This window comes from Callithrix jacchus, chromosome 21 (genome assembly GCF_049354715.1).
Source record: "Callithrix jacchus isolate 240 chromosome 21, calJac240_pri, whole genome shotgun sequence".
NCBI classification, from domain to species: Eukaryota; Metazoa; Chordata; class Mammalia; order Primates; family Cebidae; genus Callithrix; species Callithrix jacchus.
Genome location: NC_133522.1, coordinates 1,192,427 through 1,217,289, shown reverse-complemented (window position 1 = coordinate 1,217,289; position 24,863 = coordinate 1,192,427). Strand labels below are relative to the sequence as shown.

The window sequence follows — 24,863 nt, the reverse complement described above, 5'->3', positions numbered from 1 at the left end:
AGAGAGCAATCTATCTACATTCATTAAACAATGTCACAAAAAACGTGGATGACATTTAGAGTCCAGAGACCACAGTAGGATACTGTTGTTTCCCCACAGTATCCTAGAAATGACTCTAGGATACTGTGGGGAAACAACCTCCCTTTATGCTCTACCACTCTCCCCCAAAAATAAATGCTGGCTCTCGGTGGAGAGATATCATTTATTAGTTGAGAGGGCACACACAGCCTTTGAAGTCAAGGAGACCCAGGAGCAAAGCCTGATTCCTCTTCAGCTATGTGACCTTGGCCAAGTTACAACCCGGCTGTGTTTACTTCACCTCTGCGAAACAAGGGCAATAAACCAGTGACCTTCCAGGGTTACTATGAGACTTAACTGACATAAAATGTAAGGTGGTTGGCATGATGCCAATATTTGATGAACCCCCATTGCACGTGAGCTGTTATTATTGTCACCATCATCCACTTGAAAGAATGTGGTCTGTATGTCAACCCCTTCTACTCAAAGGGTACAGTTGGGTAAAGGGAGTATATTGAGAGAAGTTCACACACACCAACTCCTGGTGAGGGTGAGTGAGGATGAGAAAAGCAGCCAGCAGAGAGTGAGGTTCAGGGCTGAATTGTCATCATACTGGACACTTGCCTCTTGTCCCTCACTTACCTTATGCACTTAAAACAAAGGCTTACAACACCGTCAAGAGAGGGCGACAGATAAGGGTAGTCTTTTCTGGCACATATACACCATGGAATATTATGCAGCTATCAAAAACGATAACTTCGTATCCTTTATAGGGAAATGGATGAAACTGGAGACCATCACTCTCAGCAAACTGACACAAGAACAGAAAATCAAACACTGCATGTTCTCACTCATAGGCGGGTGTTGAACAATGAGAACACATGGACACAGGGAGGGACAGCAGGGGGTGAGGAGTTGGGGAGAGATAGCATGGGGAGAAATGCCAGATATAGGTGAAGGTGGGGAAGGCAGCAAATCACACTGCTACGTGTGAACCTATGCAACTATCTTGTATGTTCTTCACATGTACCCCCAAACCTAAAATGCAATAAAAAAAAAAAAAGAAAAAATAAATAAAGCTGAGCCCAGCCATGGGTCTGCCCCCTAAAAAAAAAAAAAAAAAAAGGGTAGTCTTTTCTACATTCCCCAAGGAATCTGATCGTCAAAGTGAGGCTGTACCTTCCCTGTCTTCTTGAATTGCTTCCGCTCCTCCGCTGTAGTGAGGTAGTTCACAGCTGCGTACTCAATGACTGACAGGAACACGAAGAGGGAGCTGACCCAGAGGTACACGTCCACAGCCTTGAGGTAGGACACCTGGGGCATGGAGGCACCCACGGCCGTGATGATCGTGGACATGGTCAGCACTGTGGTGATTCCTGTCATTTGAGAACAGTGACAAGCTTAGTGACACAACCATTCACTTCCAGGGTCTGGTGCTGAATTACACCAGGGGTGCGTCTTCTAGAACAATATCCATCTGGGGATAGAACAAAGAGGAGGGAAGGTGTGTGTACGCTGACCAAGTATCCATCTCAAGCCAACAAGATATTCTCACTGGATTTTTTTCCTGTTGCTTTTTCTTGCTCTCACCCTATTGTACAGAAGGATTTTTTTCACTCCATTTAAAGACTTCACAGTGACCAGACTCTGACATTTCTATTTTCTATCCTCAGATGGGCCTCTTCTAAGCATCCCAGAAAGGTAAACATGTATTCAACTTAAAAAAATTCTAAAATCATTTCCTCTAACCTCTCGCATTCCTTCACAATTGTTACTGTTCATAACCTGTCTTTCTGTCTACCTTTAATATTTCCTGTTTCCGGGGAGCTGATTTCTTCTCCAGTGTTGCTATTCTCTATATTATCCTTTCACAGAGAATACTTTAAAAATCATTGTTATTCTCTTTGTCCTTTGTTAACAAAACTACAGTTCCACTGATTCTAAGTGTGCCGGGGGGGTTCAGTTCATTGTAAACATTTACCGAGCAACTGCTGAATTCCAGTCACCTTTTCCCTTGCAGTCCCTTCCCTGTTCCCCTCCTTTCTCCTCCCTGCCCCCCCCCACTTCCCTTTTCTTCTCTTCCCTACTTCTCTCTTTCTGCTGCCTTCCCCCTTCCCTTCTCTGGCCTGATCATCAGAGCTAAGAAGATCAAGGTTCTGGGGGGAAATGGAGGAATAAGTGGCTCTGAGATTTTCTTAATAAAATGCTGGCTGTGGGGAGGGCCATTCCATGTCTACATTTATTTCTCAGAGGGATATTGCAAGAGTGCTGCCTGGAGAGAAAGCATACTATTGTAAATATCTGAAATGTACACTGGCTGGCATGGTTTTATTTCTTAATTTCCCACCAGGGAGGTGCAAATGGAATCCTTAATGATTTTTATAAGTTGTGAGGACATTTTAATGTCAACAGACAGAGTCCCAAACAGCAGGAAGAGCACTGTGATTTACTCCTAAATGTACAGCCACAGCATGTGGACTGCTTTCACCAACACATTCTATCCTTTCTGTAATAATTCTGTGAAGCTCTCATCTGAGAGAGCCCCATATCAAACACAGTAACAATTCTATAGAGTCATTCTATTCCAAACAAAGTTTTTAAGTTTGTATGATCAAGATCGACACAACTTGGCAATTTGACAGTACCATGGGAGGACTTGGGCTCTCACCTTCACACGATTTGAATGTCAGAATAAGAAACCTAAATGCTATTCCAGCTCTTAACATTGAACACAGGCCATTACCTCATCAAGTCCCAGGTCTCCCTCAACAATGGTACGATCAGAGAGTGATGTCTGCATTGTCTGGCTCTAAAACATACGTGCTACATAAACATGAAGCAAGGAATAAACATGAAGCATGGAATTGTATTAAGCATGGAATTTTTATTAACATTACAGGTATAGCAGAAGCCAAGATTATTAAATAAAACCTGCTTGCTTTTATCAAATATTTACCCATCACACATCTAGGTAAATAATTAGACACACATTGCAGAAAAGAAATAGAAGCTGAGAGTGGCGAAGGAATTACCTTGTATGTCAGAGCAGAATGCAAATTCTGTTCAGAGTGCAGAATTATGCCAAGGGGCAATGCCTTACTGTCTTCAAGATTTTACTGGCAGGAAGTGAAGGAATCATGAACTAATATTCCCACTTAGTGCCAACCTCATTTGTTTGAAAAATTTTTAAGGTCTTCTCTACTGGTTCTCTAAGATAAAAAAGATAGAACTGAATGTTTTCCTCAATGTACAGTAATAAGGAGCTTAGTGGACAAAATAAGGGTTTAGAACAAACACACAAGTTTGTTTGGTCTCATCATGTATTTGAAATTGGTAACTACTGGGCAAATAAAAAGGAACTGCACTATCTATATTTGCCAGAGAGCAATAAACCATTAATCATTTTCTTTAAAAGGGTACTTACTCCAACTAATTTATTATAGCTTTATTTATTTTAAAACCAGCATTCCGGATTTTCCTTCTTTAAGATGAGTAATAAAAAAGAAAGGATTAGAGTGGAGAGGAGTGATTGTTGGGTAGGGGGAGTGAATAATGAGAAAACTGAGATATAAATTCCTAAAGCAATAGAACTTGAAGTCAGGAGTATTATAGCTACATTAAATACACTTATTATGTCTTGAGCCACCCCTCAAAGATACATCAATCTTGACAAATAGTAGTCCTTCCAAACCCATTAAAGTTAACATCCCAATAAAGGAGTTTTGAATTATATGAAGCAACCACTAAATTGAAGGAAGCTCATGTGTTTGGATTAGAAAATTATCTTTCCCCCCTACTGATGTTGCTACGCATAGTTAGGAAAGTGTTATGAGAAATTATTTAGTCTGACCCTTTGACTCAACTCCTCCGAGCTCTTGCAGCTTCACCATACTAACTTTTAAAGACATACATGGGGTCTTAAGAACACGTTAGTCTGGGGAGAATTACTAATCATTCCGTTTCATTGGCTATTTTTAGCCATGCATGGTGGTGAAGCAGTGGGGCAGACGGGCGTCACTATAACACCACTGAGTTCACCCCTCAATAACTGTGTTGCAGGTAGTTCTTTTGAAGGGAGGGGGTGTTATATTCACCTTCAAGTGAGTAAAAATATTTTTCATATAGGCCTAGGCAGAAAGAAAATGTTACATGATATGAAGGAAATGAAGGTGGCCTGACATTCCAACATTACTCTATGACCAGAAACTAATAACCATTTTCCCATGAAGGTGGTATAAGAGTACAAATAAGTGTCAGTAGAAATTCTGGTATCTCTGTGATGCTTAAATGAGCTGCTCTTATCCAGTTCCTTAAGTATTCCCTTTTCCAAGCATATATGGCATATCCTCTGTTAGGAGATGATTTTTCTTTGAGAGTAACTACAGGCCTGAAAGCTTCCTCTGCCATATCTGTTTTACAGTAAATGAGTCCATTACTTAATGCATTCTATAGAGAATAGAATACGTCATGCATAGGGATCAAGCAAGAATGATGGAGGCAAGAAAAGGATGAGGAAGTGAAAATGAGAGGAGAAAGTATAATATTTAAATATCCTTGAACAACTACATAATTGTCTCACATTCTCTCCATACCAAATTTAATGGAGAGTCATAATAGTATTTTTGACCCATCATACATTCCAAGTTATGGTAGCTATTATCTCTTATGAGAACTGCCTAATCACAGTGCATACTTTTTCTTCTTTCAGACAGTCTCACTCTGTCACCAGGCTGGAGTGCAGTGGCACAATCACGGCCCACTGCAACCTCCGACAGATATTTCATCTGTCAACCTTTAATTCAAGCGATTCTCCTGCCTCAGCCTCTTTAGCAGCTGGGATTACAGGCACACACCACCACTCCCAGCTAATTTTTTTTTTTTGAGATAGAGTCTCACTCTGTCGCACAGGCTGGAGTGCAGTGGCACAATCCCGGCTCACTGCAACCTCTGCCTCTTGGGTTCAAGCGATTCTCCTGCCTCAGCCTCCCTATTAGCTGGACTACAGGCATGTGCCACCATGCCCGGCTAATTTTTTGTTTTAGTAGAGATGGGGTTTCACAGTATTAAGCTTCATAGATGGTCTTGATCTCCTGACCTCATGATCTGCTCTCCTCAGCCGCCCAAAGTGCTGGGATTACAGGTGTAAGCCACCGCGCCCGGCCAAGAATTGCCTAACACAGAACATACTTCTAAATGCTAAGCACCCTCTACTGTTTTTTACCCGAAACATGGCAAATGTGGGAGGGTCTTCACCAGCAAATGAGTCATCCGTTATTGTTTCCAGTTAGCAACTAAAAATATGCTGGACTACACACCGGCAACTTAACAACTACCTATCGAACATGAAATACGTGCAGGAGGACACTGCGCTACCCACTGAAGGAACAACAAAAATCGTAATAGTGATCCCTTGTCCTTAAGGAGCTCACATCCTAATAGAGGTCAAAAGACAAGCCACTCCTGCCCCACAGCAAAACATGAAATAGAGGAAGTAAGCTACTTAGGAGATATATGAAGAGTCGTGTTTTCAAAGATGAGAGAGACCATGTGTGCTTGGAGTCATCACTAAAGGTTTTCAGCCATGTAGAGATGGAAGGATTTTGACAGAAAAAAACAGGTGGGGAGGAGGAACCAATCACAATACCAAAGGACACAATTCCAGATTCCATAATCCCAAATGTTGAAATCCCCAACGATCAAAATCTCTAGTCTAAAATACTAAAAATCACAATCTTGAAAGATCAAAATCCTGAAAATATGGTTCTAAAAAATAATTTTGAAAAATGTAAAACATATTTATATTTTAAAAAGGTAATTTATTCAAGAAACATAAAAAATGACACGACACTTCATAAGCCACTTTACACAGTAAAATAGGCAATAAAAAAACGTATTTCTGTAAGCATAAACACTCAGGTATACTGACTACAGTTGCAGAGATATAGCAGTTATGAGCAGATGAACCATACTGATACAGAAACAGGTCAAAACGGAAACATAACCGCATATCACTAGGGTGGGTTATTGTGGGTACCCGGCTTTATAACTGTGGTCATCTCAAACACCGTGATGGACAACCTAAGTCTCTGAGGATTGATCAAAAACCACATATGCAGTCACCCAAAGAGCTGAGATCTCACGAAATTTTATCTTTCACAAATGCAGATGTACAAAAATGACATATCTTCATTTATTGAGAAAGTTCCAACATTTTTACATACATGCACAATACTTACAAAGCTAATGTGAAAATGCACTTTCAGGGAGCTAAATTTGCAAAAAGGCATAATACAAATTCGAACTCCCTAATAGTCTAACTTTATATCTCCACTACTAGAAATGATGCAAAGATAAAATACGTAGCATAGAAAATTATAAGAAATATAATTCTGACAATAAAAATAGTAAAAAAAAAAAAAATAAGAAAAAGAGACCAAAAACTAAAAAGAAAATTTCATTTATGAAGCAGCGGTAAGTTATAGGCAATTGCATAAAGATACTGCCCAAGGACTGGCCTAACATGGTGCAATTATCCTGTGATTGTGATTTTTGAGATTTTAGACTTTAGGGATTTAGACCTGAGGGATTTTGATCTTTCAGGATTTCAACATTCAGGATTATGGCATTCGGTATTGTGTCTTTTGAGATTATGATCCAAATCAGTATAATGAATTATGTAAACATTTTGAAGATCTGAATAACTCAGTGAACCAATATTTTCCAAACGACCAATGCATCAGGGAAAAGTCTATTCAAGGTATAAGGTAGACCAATGGATTCTAATCTAACAGAGTAGAAAATATTTGTTGACATGGTTTCAGATAGCACATTGCAACTAAACTTTTAAGAAATTATGACTTGCTGAGTTTTGGTGTCATGTGAAGAGAAGCTATCTGCAATTATCTGGAAAGACTATTAAGATACTACTCCTTTTTCAAACTATGTATCTGATGAGGTCAGATTTCTCCCTATATTTCAACCAAAACCTATTGCAATAGCATAAATGAAGAAACAGAGATAAAAATCCATACTGCCCTCTATAAAGGCAGACATTAAAGATTTGCAAAAATGTTTTAAAATGCCACTCTTCTCACTAAACTTTTTGTTTATAAAAAATAATTACGCTTCATACAATATGTTATCATGTTAACTTACAATGTTGATTATTCCTAGATTTAAGTAAATTAACACGTTTTCAAATTCTATTTTAACATCTAATATGGCTAATAATAATAGACATGACCCACAGCAACAAAAGCTCTCTAGGGTCCTCATTAGCTCTTAAGAGTGTAAGTGCGTCCTGAGGTCATAGTTTGAGGATCACTGCTAAAGATTAAAAAGGAAATTGAGGTTTCAGATATGAAAGGCTGGACAAACCGGGAGGCCCTGAAGAGAATAAGGAAAGAGAATAGGTGAAGAGAATAAGTGGCTTTCCTGCTAACCCATCAACGTAAGTTATTATGAAGAAATGAACAGTATAGTGTGAATTTGTTTGAAGGTTCTTTTTTTCTGTGATGTAACGGTTTGTCAGGAAAAGCTAAATGGACTTGGGTAATGCATGGAAGAGTACCTAGAAAGGGAAAAGATAAGATTTAAAAGTGAGGCTATTTATGCTTCCTACTTTCACCCTCTTTCCTTACTATCATCCAGTTACAGGTCAGGTGGGACATCCTCCATCCCTGAAGTCTGGGTTCCCAAGGTAAGACTTGATTCTAAACAGGCTGAATGCTTGTAGTACTGCAGGTGAAGTGCAGCATACAACTGAAAGTATCCAAATAGCATATACTTATATAGGGACAGAAGTTGGAATAAAAGTTTCTTCCACTAGATAAGAGTCAAAAGTGAGCAGACCCTTGGGAGGGAGTTACTCATACTTAAGGAGTGGAAAAGGCAGTAAAGAGAAAAGGAAAGTCTTCAGGAGGAGAAAACCAGACTATTGGAGAGTATTGAAAACTAATGCATTATGTATGTGGTTGGTTTTGTCCAGGCATCAAGCTAGGCAGTTGACATGATTAGATTAATTCTCCCATTTAATTCTCATAATGACCTTTAACAGGTAGTATTAATAATTTCATTTTGCAGATGAGGAAGATGAGGCTGAAATTCTTGACCACTAAAGTTGGTCCTAGATTTGCAGAGGAGCCTAATAATGTCAAATGCTGTAGAGAAGATGAAGGAAGGAAGCAAATAAGAAAAGGCAAGTGGGCCAGATGAAGAGATAGTCACAGAACCTTCCAGAGAATTGGGTAGCACAGCATTTGCAAAGAGCGAGGGAAGCAGAGAGCAAAGTATCTTTGAAAAAAAATGTGAGGGTGGAAGGAAGCAAAAGCCTGAGAGGGTAACACTTCTATAGAAACAGTACTGTTCTCTTATTAAAATAATTTTTTTTCAAAGTGGGAGAGGGACACTTCTGATTTGCATGCATTTTACATAAATCTGCATAGCAATTTCCTAACCCTAAGGGATCAGACGTGGTTGCAAGAAGCAGATAATTTCAAGGGTGTCTTAAAAGTGTTTTACTGTTCTCAATTCACTCCAACCTTCCATGGAAGTAGCTCTTATTGCTGTCGTTTTCACAGTATAAGAGCAGAGCAGTCAACTTCAGAAATCTGACTGAAAATCATGTTCATAAACCTTTATAGACTTAGAGCTTTTCTCTCTGTGTTTCGAGGGCTGGAAATGTGCCCTCGGTCTCGTATTTGGGTCTATGCTGCCACACTGCAGTACTGAGGTCAGGCACACGCTCTGGTGTGAAGAAACAGTCCAAATAATTTAATTACTTCTTCAGATGGTATTTTTTTCCTTGAAGATATTCAAGTCTCAAATGCTTGTAAATTGAATCTTTTAATAGGGAAAGGAGGTGAGCAAATTGTTAATATTAATAATTTATGTATTTCAAATGATCTTTTGAAGCACGCATATAATTTGTGAACATTAACTTACAAACCACCCTTTCTGGAATGAATTGTGTGATAATTACAATAATTGTAACAATTATTATAATAATAACAATCTTCTCTCTAGATAGAGCACTACAAATGAAAGAACAACATCAGATAAAATGAGGGGGTTCTGCCCTGACCAGCAAAAGAGGCAAGTGGAATTATCTCTTGGGTTCTTATTAAGTAACGTGTCATCTAAGTTCTTAGGTTGGCACCTTCTGCTTTCTAAGATCCCAGTAACTGCTAAGTGGGTCTGAAATGGCTCCCATAAATCAGCGTGTGTGACAGAGGCATACAGCATGCTAGATGGTGTAGATAATCACCCCTGTGTAGTGACTTAATGAGGCTGGCAACGTCTCTCCACCTAAAATCTCTTGCCAACTAATGTGCTACTGCACCTGAAATTCCTCTGTGGTTGTTTCTGATTTTGGCCTTTTGGTTAAGTCCTAATTTCTAATTAGTATTCATATTTTCAAATTCAAGTATCCCCTCCATGTTCTTGTTAACCCACCGAGGTAATTTATTATTAATACACTAACAGTATAGTGTGAATTACTTTGAATGTCTCCCTTTCTGTGATGTAAGGGTTTGTCATGAAACACTAAATGGACTTACATAAAGCATGGGGAGATTTTCTTAAAAAAGAAGAGACAAGATTTAAAAGTGAGGCTGTTTATGCTTCATAATTTCACCCTCTTTCTTTACTATCATCCAGCTGCAGGTCAGTCAGCAAAGCCTTCATACTTAAAATCTGGGTTCCCAAGGAAATAACTCAATTACAATTTGCTCTTGAAGACGTCAAGATAAATACTGCAACCTAGATGTTCATCTCTGACTATCCCTACTAAACCACCATTCTCTTTTCCTCTCCATGTATCACCCATTTTATTTACCTCCCTTGAACTTTCTTCCATGTGAACATTTTATAAAGATGGGGAGAGATTTACCCAGGGAAACTCTCGCAGGAACAGCTCTTCGGTCAATCCAAAATGAAACCCATGAAAGCATCACCATCAATATGGCTGGGAAATAGGTTTGCAGCACAAAGAAGAAAATATGCCTCCTTAGCACAAAGTTGATGAAAAGCCTATTGTACCAACCTATGGAAAAAAGCCAAAGTTTTCATTAGAGCAAGCTTCCTCTTAGAAACACTGCGCTTAGTGAAATGATGTGCTTCTTTAGACTCCAAGCTCTTGGGGACATGGAACATGATATCCTCATCTCCACGTTTGGGCCTGGCACTCCATCAGCGTTTGTTAAACCAGCTGAACTACAGTGTGCTTAATTAAGTGACTCAAAGATCCTCTTTAACTTCCACACCTACAGTTCAGGGATGAATAGCGGTTATATTTTGTGGGATGGCCTCTAAAGACCTTTCTCCACAATACATTGTGTTGCGGCATTTCTGCAAGAAGGAAAGTCCTCAATACACGACCAATGATGGCATTAAAGAGCCAACAGACCATTTATTAGCTACAACAAATGAAAAGAAACATTTATCTGAATGACAAGATTCACAGTGGGCAGTGGGTCATTAGATTTTGACCTGGGATGGAGAAAGCTAGGGCTTCAAATGGAAAAGAAAATGGCATCCATAAGCTAGTTTTATAATTTTAAAGTCTCATGAATACCATAATTTGTGTATGACAAATCTACAAAAAAGTAACCAAATGATGACGTTTCTTTGCATCTTATTTAAATTATATAAACTCATGTTGGTAATATTAATTGTGCCAATTAAAAGCACCATTTGTGGTCACATCCACACACATATTTTGTTCAGGTTTACCTCTCCCATTGACTACTAGGAAGTTTAACGTCAAATTTTCAGACATCGGCAAGACCTCTCTGAGCACCACTCTTTAATGACCACACACCAGGTTATATGTAATACCCTATCCTGGTTTTTCCTTTTTTTTCTAATACATTTCTAATTTATATCACCTTGCTTTATTTCACAAAAACTATGTGTCAATCTTGTTAAATCTTTACTAAAATAGGGCAATGAATGAGGTAACATGAAAATACATCTTTTATGAATAAGCAGGATTATTTTTTCTGTGATAAATGCTGTTTACTTTCAGATAACATTATTCAAAACACAGGGACTATAGGTCAAAAGTTATAAAAGAAAAATCACAGGTATTGCAGAGTTGGAAAACCCTTCTACTAGTCTCAGCAGTAATTTCTTAGTAACCTAAGATGGCAAACTTATTAGATGGATGACGTCAAGTACTTAGGCATTTGGAATACATCTGGCCAACCCACATTGAACTGGCAGACTCTACTTCTAGAATCCTATTCTCAATTAAATGCTCATTATCTTTCTTTTCCTTACCTAGTTCCAAGCTTCTCTCTGTCAGTTGATATATGCTTCAGAAATACCAAACAATTTTATTACCAGGAGTAATAAAAGATACATCACATAGTACATTATAAAGTTAAAATGTATATTGTTTTTAAGCTTCTCATTGTCTTGTATCACCTATGTCACAGCCCAGTTTATTACTGTGTACAACTGAGAGTTTCAGTGATGGCTGCAGAGTACAGTAACAGCTATCTGACCTTGCTACTTCATATAATTATTGTGAGGTTAAAATAAGGAAAACCTGTGAAAGCAATTCAAAAGGAAGACAGTATTAAGGTATATGGTTTTCTGTTCATTATTAACTTGAAACAGAATTAGTTATCTACATCCTTTATTCGTAATTTTCTGAAAAACAGTTGTCCTTTTTTTTGGTGGAGTGGGGGTGGGGTGGAGTAACCAGGAAGCGAAACTGCTGCTCTGCCTTGTGGTTCGAGACTAGGGGTGGTATTTTAGTTGAACCTGCAGGTCATGGGGATCCATTTCTCTCTCAGGAAAGGTGGTGCTTTCTTGGAAAGACAGGAAGGCCTCATTTTGGGTAGTACAATAAAGAGTCTGATTCTATTTTTGATGTTTGACTGCTAAAAGCTCTCAAGCCCAACTTCTCTTTCTGTGCTACATCTAAACAAGTAATAAAAAGCCTAGGTCTCTCTTTTTTGGCACCTGTGAGAAGTTCAAAGCATGCATCTTGTCCTACAACAGGCAGCCTTCACCCTAGCTGCACCCCCTAGCTACCACAAAAACCCATGCCAGTAGCCCCTGCCTGTTCTCTCAAGCCATTTTCGGACCTGCTAGGGAGCCTGTCCCTCTCTCTCTAGAAAGCCTCATTATGTGAGTAATAAATAAATCACCTTATGCCCATTTGCCATGTGCATGGCATCATCAGTTTTTGCATCTGAACTAAATTTTGGATGGGGGCGGGTACATCTGCCTCCATCAGCTTGCCATACAGTAGAAAGAAGAGGTGTTAATAAAAGAGAAAAAAGGGCTATAGAGTTGGTAGCCAGGGAAATGGAAGACTGGGCCAGTAACTGGGGAGTGAGTCCCAAGACAAGAATGAAGAAGGTTTTTATACCTAGAGATAGTCACCTTCAATGGCACTTTGAAACTAGGATCAAGACAACGTGGATGAAAATAGCGTGATCATGACAGCTACTAACTAATGTTTATTGACCATCTACTATCTGGCAGACAACATCCTAAGGTACTTGATTATATGACATCATGTATCCTCACAACCCTATGATGTCTACATGAGTATTATGAAACCCACTTAAAGATGAGAAGGTAGAGGGTTAGAGAGATTAAGCAACTTGTCCAAGGTCACATTGCTAATAAATGATGGACACAGGGTTTAGGTGGTCTTTTTTTTTTCCTCCCTTTTTCTTTTTTTTGGTTCCCTGGTCTCTTTATAGTACTTAACATATTCCGCCACTAGACTATGCTATGATAAAGAATAACTATTCAATGTATCCTTTGGGGGCAGGGGTCACTTCTTCTTTTCTTTGTAAATTAATAGTGCATGATTTTGAGAAAGAGATCAGGAGGCAGAATCCCTCACCTGCTTGCAAAGACCCTGTTGTTCAGCTATAAAATGGAAACTAAGGTCCTATAACTGTATTTTTGGCTCTTATAGCCAGAATCAGGTGTATAGTTTTTCCACAGAGCTGATTTGGGAGTGGTGATTGTGGCTGGTACTTGTAAAAATAGGAGCGAAAAAAAAATCAAAAATTATTTTTGAGGAAGCTAAAATACTTAAACAGGAAACCAGTCTGAAAAAGACACTTGAGTTTGACTGTCAGAAGATATTCATGGATGATGTGAGGCAGAACTCTCACATGCTCACGAACTAAAATAAGTTTCTAAATGTAATCTTTCTGAAACCTAAGGGATGGTCAAATAAACCCAGATACGATTATTAATTTGATATTTGAATACTACTCCCAAAATGTTTCCCTTCTGCATTTTTCCTATTCTCAGAGCCCATTTAAATTTCTGTCATTAAAAAAAAAAAAGAGTATATTGGAACAAATTAAAAAATACAAGTGTTGAAAATTTCCCCAATTTATACCTACTTCTTAGAGGTATCTATTGTTAATCCTTCTAGGCTTTTAACACAAACACACACACACGATATGCACACATATGTATATAAACACTTATAAATATGTATAAATACTTTCTTCAATAACAAGTATGGGAATTTTAAAATGTATTCTTCTGTAACTTGCTTTAAAAAAAAATGGTAACGTATTATGGATAACTCTCCATCTCATGCTACACAAAGCATGTACATTTGAACCTAATGATATATACTTTTTCATTTTCTAAGGAACCAAAATGCTATTTCTTAAAAATATAACTACATTTCAATGTTCGGGATATGTAAGTTCATTTTAAAATGTAAGCATCTTTGTGAGCAGCAAGTTTTTCAATGCCAACATTTTGTCTGGCTTTGGAGAGATTCTAAAACATGACCAGAAAAAGATAAAAATCAGCTAGTGTTGGACCCGCGTGGTAGAGCTCAAAAAGTCTGACAAGCACAAATAAGATTAGAGGAGAGAAAATGGAATGACTTAGTGATAAAATCAGAATTTTGAAGTAAAATTTAACTTCTTGTTAAGAAGGTGGTTGTATATATGTTAATAGATAATGGTGCTTCAAAAGCTAAAGAAATGCCATTGTTATTATAGTACATTTTGTATACGTTCTGTGCAGGAGACAATTCTTTTGGATTTCTATGCTTCATATATAGTACATCATATTAGCATTAAACATTGCAAATATCTATTTATAATGTATCATATGCCAAAGTTATTTCATCATAGCAATAGTAAAATTTTAAAAATCTTATAAATTATACTTCACATATATCATGGTTGTTCATTGCATACATTCTATTTAAATATTAATTTAATTTAGCATTAATGAAAAACATTAAAAGTCCTGATAAATATATGCTTATATTTATTCATATAGAGAAAGGCAAAGTGAGAAAAGAAGGAGAAGGAGGAGGATCAGAAAAATATATCAAAATAATAATACAGTTTATCTCTACGAGGTAGGATTATGAAGAGATTTTCCTTTAAATTTTTCTGAGGTCTCCTCAAATTGTCTAACATTTTTTCATTCATTCAATAATTAGCCTTTGAGCATGTACCATGAGCCAGGGATATATCAGTGATCAAAACAAATTAATATGTGTTACTTATATAATCAGAAAAGGCAATAAACACGATTAAAATTGATAGCATCATTTGCTGAATCCCAAGCCATGCAGACAAATAACGGGGTAAAACAGAGAATTTCTTCTGGGTCTAAACAGCTAAATAGCTGCTGCTCCTAGAGAATCATTTAACTTCTCTGCAATGTAAACTTCGACTTCTCTCTTAAAGATGCAGGTTTTTAGATAAAACTTTGATAACTACTCTCCAAGATCTAAGAACAGAGTAGAGAATCTTTGAGGAGAAAAGGAACCACCATCAAGGCAGAGGAGGTAAAAGCATTCTAGCCAGGACAGCTCTGAAACTCAGGGACAGCTGTTGGTACACTTTCCGGCTGGTCTAAGCATGGCTTCATTGAATCTGAAATGGCATTTTATATGGATTCGCCCTACAATGACCCAGAATATTACTATCCAGCAGGGGAATGATAGTGGAGGGTGAGGAGGGTCGAGGGGAACAGGAGGCTGCTTCCAACTTCAATGGAGATCAGAAATAACTTTAAAAGCTGTCTTGGATAAAACTTGTCAATTCAGAAATACATCTGTCATAGTAAAGAGTACTCTACAGGCCCAGTTTTGGATGGGCTTTTTGTTTGGGGCAACAATGCACTTTATGGATGGATTCACTCAGCTGGTTTTTATTGAGCATCTATCATGTTCCAAGCACGTTCCAGGTGCTGCAGAAGAAATGGTGAGCAGGGCAGACAGATTCCCCATCCCTTTCCTGGTGAGGCACTCAGACAATACAGCAGTCAAATGAGTGCATACTTCAGGTGATGGTAGGTGCTGTGATGACGGAGGTGGGGAATGGTGAGAAAGGAATCCTGTTTTACACAGGTTGGTTTGGTTAGGAAAGCACTGTTTGAGAAGCTCTTTGAAGAAAGCACTGACTGAAGTGAGGAAGCTGGTCATGAGAACATTGGGGGAAAGCTTTCCAGGCAGAGGGAGGAGATGGCCAGGCAGAGGTTCTGCTGATGGAATGAGGTGGGCAAGCAAGAAGGCCAGTGTCAGAAGAATAGCAGGTGGTGAGGGGCAGGATGAGTGGGTGAGTCCCACATCAGGCAGAAGACTGATCACGTTGAGAAACTTCAATTTTGTTGTAAATGTGACGGAAAGACACTGAAAAGTTTAGAATAGGAAAGAATTCTGAACTTCCTGTTCCAAAGAGATTACTCAGTCTGCTGTATTGAGACTGAGGAGTCAGGAATGGAAGAAAGGCATCTTGTTAGAGATGGGTGCATGATCAGGAGAGAAATGAGGTGTGCAAAGATGGAGGTCGCTCCCTGTAAAGGACAGGAATGACGGTCTTGGCCAAAGGGTACAATCGCTTGGATTCGGTTTTTTCACAGGTTGTGGTGCTTTGCAAACAGTAGATGTCCAATAAATGCTGATGAATTACCCATGTAACATGCTGTACCTGTGCTGCTATAGAAAGCTAATCCACTAGATGCACTGAACTCTTCAATGAAGAACTGAGAAAGGGAAATATGCTCTTCAGTATTTAAGGACTTGTTTCCGTGTTTCCAATACAGCATTAGGTCGTCCTCATTGTAGGCATCTAAAACATGAAAATACTTGTAAGTGGAGTCAGTTCTTGTAAGCTTGATGAGTTCTATAACCATGTTTTATGTGGCTCTGTGTCCCTAGTGCCTAGTCCAATGATATGTAACATATTAGGTGACAAAAATATGTTTGCCAATGAACTGATCATACACACACTTTTAGGAAAAGAGAAAAGAATCTCTAAAAGTTAGACCCTGATGACTAGTATAATGTTGATCTTGTGCCCACACAATGAATTACAACTCCCCAGATAGCTGCTCCCATATTTGTGTGCATTCTCTTAGAGTACTAAGCCAGACGTCAGAGTGACACCATAGCATCCCCTCACTGTCACAGGCCTGACTCCAGCCTGTTAGTCCCTCGTTGTTTTTCGTTTCCTTGGATGAAATTCCAAAATGGGCCAATCTTATAAGAAATTTTCTGAAGTCAAATAGTGGTACAAAAAGTTTCTAATGGATTTAGGGCAGAGTATTCGGGAGTAGACATCTATTGAGATTCCCAGCATTTTAGACACATTTTCAAAAACTGCAGTCAGCTTTTAAGATCTTGTATCAAAAATAGCTGATGGGTAAAAGTGATTGACAGCTCAGATACCCTGTGATGAGGTTTTGATAAAGGGTGTCTATGTCTAGAGCTAGATTTCTCTAGGGAACCCAAGTCTACCTAATGAAGGATTGTGATTCATCTGAGAACATTAATTCCAGAGCTTTCCAAATGTGGAAAGTCTGTGTCAATCTATGTAACATTAGCAAGAATAGACCTTTTTAGGGAGCTGTTCCTTTATTATGGAAACTGCAGGATATACAATTATCAAAATACTTTCCCCCCAAATCTTCTTTAACAGACAAACTGCCATCAAAACCTTCATAAAAAACAGAAACCAAAAAAACCCCACAAAAAAAACAAAACAAAACAAAAAAAACCCCACAACTGTTTTGATTTTGGATAAATATATCAAGATTTTAAAATGCTTGTTAAAAGCATGCTTATTTACATGTAAATATGTGATGATGTGTTCAAATGATGTACTCACTCCACCAGGAAGTGAGACTTACAGCTTTCCAGTTCAAGAGAACAATTTTGAGTGTCAAGAGGAAACCTGCTGAAATCCATAAAGCACATGGCAGAAACCGTTATCCTACAAAGAGAATGAGAAAAAGAATACTGCAGATCATTCAACCATCTGGCCAAATGAGCATGCAACATTGAAACTTTCTTATTGTTTGTCCATTCTGTGTATCTTTCAAGAATAATCCAAAACGGGCAGTGTTATCTTCTGTCCAAATTATATGCAAGGAAGCAAACTCTAGAGGGTAGATGATTTGTTTAAGCCACAGATTCAGTGAGTGAATTCAGCTCTCATACCTGCTTCTGAGCTCATCATTTCCTGATCAGCCCCCTCTGTATTTTCTGGCTCTGATGTCTCTAGAAAAACACACTTTAAAGTAAGAAGACTTTTAAATAGATTTGAATATTTTTTGCTTTCTGGAAGATTCCCACATAAATAGCCTATAGTAACAAAGGGTTGGGATGGTGGCTATAAAAACCTGTAGGTAAAGGTTTCCTTTACAAAGAAAGTTTACCTGAGGAAATCCTCTTTCCAGTAGTGGGTGAAAAGCCTGGAGCATTCTTAGTTATAGATCTATGTGTACAATGTATAATTCAGGTGCTATTAAGCCAAAAGGCTTGCATACTGATAAGAACTGTTTTTTCAAATTTTATATCCTCCTAGTTTTCCTGGCTTCAGGCAGAGGCTGCTGTACTATGATCTTGCCTCAAAGTAGAAATTTTGGTACCCACAATAGCAGATCAAAGGTTTGTAAAAGGCCCCTGAGCAGGTTTGCAAAACACAAAGGCAACAGATGCTCCTACCTGTGGTGTCCTTGAGTTAATCAGAGGAGCAGGACCATTTCATCTTCTGTGGGCTAATTTTACTGTCAATAGTCATGCAACAATACATCAAGCCAAGGACTACTTTGTGTCACAAAACATATTCATTTTGGTGTGTTCCTAGTACTTTAAACCTAGAAGGGGCCCTCTGAGGTGTTTCAGTCCACTTCCTTCATAGTACATGTGAATGAATTAAGGATAAAAGAGGCTGGGAGGCAAGGTGGTGTCAGAACGAGTCCCAGAACCGGGGGATCTGGCTCTGGGCTTAGATTGGCTCTGCTGTTGGCTGGAAGAGCTGTGCTGACAAAAATTTTGAGTTCCTCCTGTGTTAGAGGATCTCCAAGACCACTCTCAAGGTCAGTGATTCACTAGAAGGACTTGCAGAACCCAGCAAAGCTGTTTTACTCTTGGTTACCTATATAATAATGGAAAGATACAGATGAAAATCAACAGCAGAGGCCGGGCGCGTTGGCTCACGCCTATAATCCCACGCCTTTGGGAGGCAAAGGCGGGTTGATCACGAGGTCAAGAGATTGAGACCATCCTGGTCAACATAGTGAAACCCCGTCTCTACTAAAAATACAAAAATTAGCTGGGCATGGTGGTGTGTGCCTGTAGTCCCACCTACTCGGTAGGCTGAGGCAGGAGAATTGCTTGAACCCAGAAGGCAGAGGTTGCGGTGAGCTGAGATCGTGCCATTGCACTCCAGTCTGGGTAAGAGCAGCAAAATTCCGTCTCAAAAAAAAAGAAAATCAACAGCAGAAAAGGAGCACAGGGCAGGGCAGAGTCCAGGAGAGACCAGAAACACATTTCCAGTTGTCCTCTCCTAATGGAGTTATACAGATGGTGCTTAATTCTCTCAGAAATGATATGTGACAACACCCTTGGGACATCACCAGCCAAGGAAGCTCACCCAAGCCTTGATACTCATACTTTTAATTGAGAGTAGCCACATAGTACTGACTGGCAACCCACATGGCTGACCTTAGTCTCCAGCCCTTCCAGAGGTCAAGCTGATATCCAGTGGCTCAAAGCCTCCACTATAAATCACATTGTTAGCAGAAACTATCGGGCTCAGCCCCAGCCTCCAAGTAAATAAAAATACTCTTATCAGTTAGGATATTCCAAGGGGTTAGGGGTTACCCCACAGGAGGCTGGCAAGGGCCAAATATTTCCTGGAATGTGCAGGGTAAGAAAAATCGACTGAGTTAATTCTTTACTCCCCCCACCAAAATTAATTTAAAATGGTTGATTCTTTGTCCAGATAGTGCCGTTCTGCTCCCGATTCCTACTGAGGCTTGACTCCAGTACCTATGAATCCTATGCTACTCCTGATTTAAAAGTCCTATTGAGGCCAGGCATGGTGGCTCACACCTGTAACCCCAGCACTTTGGGAGGCCGAGTTGGACAGATCATTTGAGGTCGGGAGTTCGAGGCCAGCCTGGCCAACATGGTGTAATCTCGTCTCTACTAAAAATATAAAAATTAGCTGGGCATGGTGGTGGGTACCTGTAATCTCAGCTACTCAGGAAAGGTTGAGGCAGGAGAATCACTTGAACCCAGAAGGCAGAGGCTGCAGTGAGCTGAGATTGTGTCACTGTACCCCAGCCTGGATGACACAGTAAGATCCTGTTCTTCCCTACCATACCCCCCCACCAAAAAAAAATCATTGAAAGTGGTATTTTCCTTTAACTGCATTTTTAAAAAAATTGACAGCACATATACAATGCCTGGCAACAGCTCTGTGCTGAGGTATTTTAACGAGCAAAAACAATCTACATAAGATTGCTATTGCTGCTATAACTAATTACTCCATATTTGGTAGTTTAATACAATAGAAATTTATTCTCTCACGGATCTGGAGGCCAGAACTCTGAAATCAGTATCATGAGGCTGAAATCGAAGTGTCATAAGGCCCTTCTCTCTTAGCAGCTCTGGGGGAAAATCCATTTGTCCTACAGCTTCTGGTGGCTGCCAGCATTTTTTGGCTTATGACACATTGTCTTCTCTTTTTCTGTATACATGAAATTTTCCTCTGCCTTTCTATTATAAGGAAACTTAAGATTGCATTTAAGTCCCACCTAGATAATCCAGGATAATTTCTTACCTATTTCAAGATCCTTAACTTAATCACATCTGCAAGGATCCTTTTCTCTTTCTCTCCTTCCTTCCTTTCCTTCCTTTTTTTTTTTTTTTTCGTGGTCATATAGGATAACAGGTTCCAGAAGTTAGGACAGAAATATCTATCATTTGTTCAGCCTACTTTAGAATGTTTCTAAGGTTAGTAGACATTTAAAAAAAGCTGAGTTGCTTGGGTTTACTAAACATTTACAGTAATTATCTGTCATAACCCACTCAATATGCACAGGACTCATGTGACTAAAAGAAACTATGGAACATATAAGAGGAAGCGCTGTTATAGCAAAGTGTTGGAATGCACATTTTAAATTAAAAGCAAAGTAAAAGAAAGCAAACTGGTGTTAGCTTGAATGATAGCTATGCCTTCCCATGAAAAATGAAGGAGATAATTAAGAAAAATTGTATAACTAATCCAAGGTTCCAAAACTGCTTGGTGGAGTGCAGCATTCGCATGGAGTTGGAAAGAAGGAAAAGCAGGCTTGTTTGCCTATAAAATTGTGTGCCAGATTTTAGGATTTCCATAATTCAGCTTCACTATTTGTCCAACCAACATATACCCAGAGTGGATATAGTCAGAACAGCAAATCATTTTTATTTCAAACTCGATGTTAGAACTAGGGAAAAACCACATCTTATGATTGTGTCCCAATCTCTAGAAACATTAAACAGATAGCAACATTGTGAGTTTTATCTGAAGCTAGAATCATCAGTTTTGGTGCAGATAGCGGCAGTACAAGAAAGCCAAAGGCAGTAGGCAGCTCTCCTTACCTAAGACTCAGGAGGATGTTTCCATCAGGGTGTACACGCAGCATGATATTCTCCATAGTTGTATCATGGATGAAGGATCTTTTAGAGTGGACAAAAAAGATATCAGGCACCCAGATCTTTTGGATCAATCTATGATCAAATGTCATGCTTTTGTTTACTGCACTAGGAAAGGAGAGCCTCTCGTCTTTCCAGTAATGCCTGAGATAAAAAGTCATTGTGAAGTCCTAGACAGAGAGAAGAAGAAACCAATCAAAACCAGTAGGAATATGGTTCAGGGTGACCACTCAACACTATTAGTCCCAGGACTCATCCTCATGGGTGTTAATGACTTATAAGTGAATGGCTAACATTGTAGTTTCAGATCGATCTAGGATGAAGCTAAGGAGGTTATGCTTTCAGCTTTTCTTTCACATGAACTCTGGTGAATGTTAAGAATTTCTGGGAGCTATAATAGAATATTCAAGTTGGGGAAAGGGAACCAGGTTATAAATGGGCAGCATTTCTGTGCAAGCATTCCAGTAAATCACCTAAAGAGATCTCAGAAGAAAGGAACCTGAAACTTTACTATTTTACTGTCTATTATTTTATTGATTGCTTTTTTTCATTATGAATATTCATTTTTAAAATTGATTTTGTACTGATGCTCACGTTCCTTTTGTTAAAGAAGTTTTCCCAAATTGAATAAACTATAGTCCCACAAAAATGTGGATCAAATGTTTATTAGAGCTATTCGTGTAAAGCAATAGGACAGAAGTCCTAGGACAGAGTCAGGAATTGTCCTCAGCTTGAGACAGGAAGCATGTTGTAAAATGGTGGTTCTCCAAGTTTAATGTGCAAAGAATAATTTTTGAAGTTTGTAGAAATGGCACATTTCCCAGAAGTTAGTTCCCAGATATTCTGATTCAGTATGGCTCAGGGGTTTGAATCGTTAATGTTCATTCTTGTATTGTAAGAATGAATTGCTGAGAGGAAAAAACTGTACTAGCATTATAGTAGAAAAAAAAAGTTTATTCACTTAATAATATGAGCTTTGTTTGGCTCTTAGATATTCCAAATATTTGGTTGTTTGAAGAGAAACTCCCCTAGCTTCATCCAAATTGTTGGCTGCTGGACAACCACAATAACTTCTTACTATTTCACAATTGCTTACTTCTCTCTTTTATTTTCCAACGATAATCAAATTTTTCTTGAACTAGTGCATATGCTAGAACTTTGGCATTTATTATACAAACAAGGGATACATTTCAGTAAACTCTGAATGAGTCACCCATTAATTATGAGCTAGTGTGTTCTAGGTTCAGAATAGAGCTATATTGATTTATGGCTCTGGATTAATCTGGGAACCATTAATTAGCCATGCGTAATTTTGGATTAGGGTGAGGGCAAATAAACAGAATGATTCATTCATTAACATAATACAGGGACTTGTGTGGGTTACTGCATAGAGTGCCTTAATAAGCATATACTTAGAATTAGATGCTTGGTCTGATCTAAAGGTCACTAGGCAAACATTTGAGTTTATGGAGTCAAATAGCAGACGTGGGTGCGTGTTTGTGATACAGCAAATCATTACTTGCTGGCAATATCAATCACCAGGAGCAAGCCGAACGGCATTCTGGAAGGAGAATGATACAAAACTTAGATGGATCGAAAGTGAAGTTAGGGTGGACAAGAGACAGTAGAAAGATGATAAATGAGAAGCAAAACCAACCAAACACACATACACTAGGGAAAAAGGGTGAATCCTGACAACAAGAAAGCATTTTCAAACTGGGCATGTGAACCCAGTCCAGTTTTATGTGATACAGACTAGCAAAGCTAACCTTATTCAGGGAGTAAAGATGATACCCAGTTTTGGGTGCTGCTTGTTAGAGACAATAAGGATTTTAGATGCAAACTGGGTCATTCAGAAATGACTTCAATATGATGTCAGGACAGGGGAAATAAAACTTGTTCTCAGCGCACAACAGGCTTGGTGGAAGTACCAGTAGGAGCTGACTTTGGGTAGGAAAGGATCAAAATCTTATAAACCAGTCTTTTTCGAGTAGTGAGTCCTATGAGTGCTATTCCCTTTTGGTGTAGAGGGGCAAAATGAATGTTTAAGACCTATGTTGAACTGAAATAAATATTGAATTAGATAATGATAAGGACAAGGCAGACCATTAGTTGAGAGTTCACAGACTGAAACAAGGTGTAATGGGTCACAGAAGATGGTGTTTAGACTTTTCTAGAACGTCTTTCAGTTAGTGATTTGGAAGAATTGCTAAAAATAAAAATATGAATTAAGGATACAGATGAAAAGATGATTTGATTTTAGTGACTGATGTTTTCTAGGCCCTGCTCCTTTAGCAGATCCCTGTTTGTTCACTTTCTGTCTCTCTCATTTTATCCTTAATTGTGGTATTTGCATTATTACAAAAATAATACATAGAATCTAAATTTTTTTTTTTTGAGACAGAGTTTCGCTCTTGTTACCCAGGCTGGAGTGCAATGGCGCGATTTCGGCTCACCGCAACCTCCGCCTCCTGGGTTCAGGCAATTCTCCTGCCTCAGCCTCCCGAGTAGCTGGGACTACAGGCGCACGCCACCATGTCCAGCTAATTTTTTTATTTTTAGTAGAGACGAGGTTTCACCGTGTTGACCAGGATGGTCTCGATCTCTTGACCTCGTGATCCACCTGCCTCGGCCTCCCAAAGTGCTGGGATTATAGGCGTGAGCCACTGTGCCTGGTCCAGAATCTAAATTTTAAAATTAAACACTCTGAAAATTACTATATATGCTACAGTTTATATAGCAACAATACTTATTCCAAAGCATATATATAAAAGCTTTTGAAAGGTTTCTAAGAACACACATGTAAAATATTCCAGAAAATGGAATGAAATTCAAGGATTCATGTACATAAAAATGGCCAGCAAATGAGTAGATTGGATAAACAACAAACTAATTTTTTTCAGATGGAAAATGAAGTTTGAAAAGAAAATAACTCCTCCCAATTGATGGAAGAGGCACTCTGTTGCTTTTATTAAAAAAACAAACAGCAAAGCAGACTGCCATCTTTAAAGAAGAAAACAGAGGATAACAAGCATCCGGATAAGAGCTGCAATCTCGAATGACTCCAAGAACCAGGTGGGCAACTTTTAGTCAAAGAAGCAGGCTGAATCAAGAGAAGAAAAGCAAGGCACGGCTTCCAGGACAACTTGGGGGGAACAGGCCCTATCTAAAGACACTCAAACATTGATTTTTCTTCTTCTTCTTCTTCTTCTTTTTTTTTTTTATGCAGTCTCACTTTGTCACACAGGCTGAAGTGTAGTGGGGCAATCTTGGTTCACTATAACCTCCAGCTCCCAGGTTCAAGCAATTTTCCTGCCTCAGCCTACGGAGTAGCTGGAACTACAGGCATGTGCCACCATGCCCAGCTAATTTTTTTGTATTTTTAGTAGAAACAGGGTTTCCCCATGTTGGCCAGGCTGGTCTTGAACTCCTGACCTCAAATGATCTGCCCGTCATGGCCTCCCAAAGTGCTGGGATAACAGGCTGAGCCACTGCTCCTGGCCCAAAAATTAAATTGTTTAAAACTTTTGGTAGAATGGAGAAAAAACACTAAAATTTAAACCAAATCCAAAATTGAAACCAAACCAAAACATATTTATATGCTGTATCTTACTAGTAGGTACCAGTTAGGGCCTAACACTTGAAGGTGGTGTAGTATTGATAGAGAACAGAAGAGGTGGATCTAAAGAAGATGATGGAAAAAACAGCAACTGAGTAGAATTAAATGAGATGGAAAAAGCAATTTAAATATAAGTACACAGAGCCATTAGGCAAGAAGGAGTGATAGAGTTTGAATGTTTGTTCCTTCCAAATCTTGTGTTGAAATTTGATCCCCAATGTTGGAGATGGGGCTTGATGAGAGGTGTATTAGTCCATTTTCAAACTGCTATAAAGAACCACC

At 38.8% G+C, this 24,863-nt stretch overlaps 1 protein-coding gene across 4 annotated transcripts in view; it reads right to left on the bottom strand.

The window, feature by feature from the left end:
* The window catches only part of GABRR3 (gamma-aminobutyric acid type A receptor subunit rho3), a 55,201-nt gene that overhangs the window by 9,329 nt on the left and 21,009 nt on the right, over window positions 1–24,863 (bottom strand). For 3 of the 4 annotated variants that reach the window (XM_002761293.5, XM_035282969.3, XM_035282967.3), the window contains 5 exons: window positions 20,909–21,132; window positions 17,167–17,249; window positions 15,966–16,106; window positions 9,908–10,060; window positions 1,198–1,394 (listed from right to left, as the gene is read on the bottom strand). In XM_002761293.5, coding sequence (XP_002761339.2) covers window positions 1,198–1,394; window positions 9,908–10,060; window positions 15,966–16,106; window positions 17,167–17,249; window positions 20,909–21,132 — 798 coding nt within the window. The remainder of the gene's footprint in view (window positions 1–1,197; window positions 1,395–9,907; window positions 10,061–15,965; window positions 16,107–17,166; window positions 17,250–20,908; window positions 21,133–24,863) is intronic. The other variant, XM_035282966.3, reaches the window with a different exon arrangement.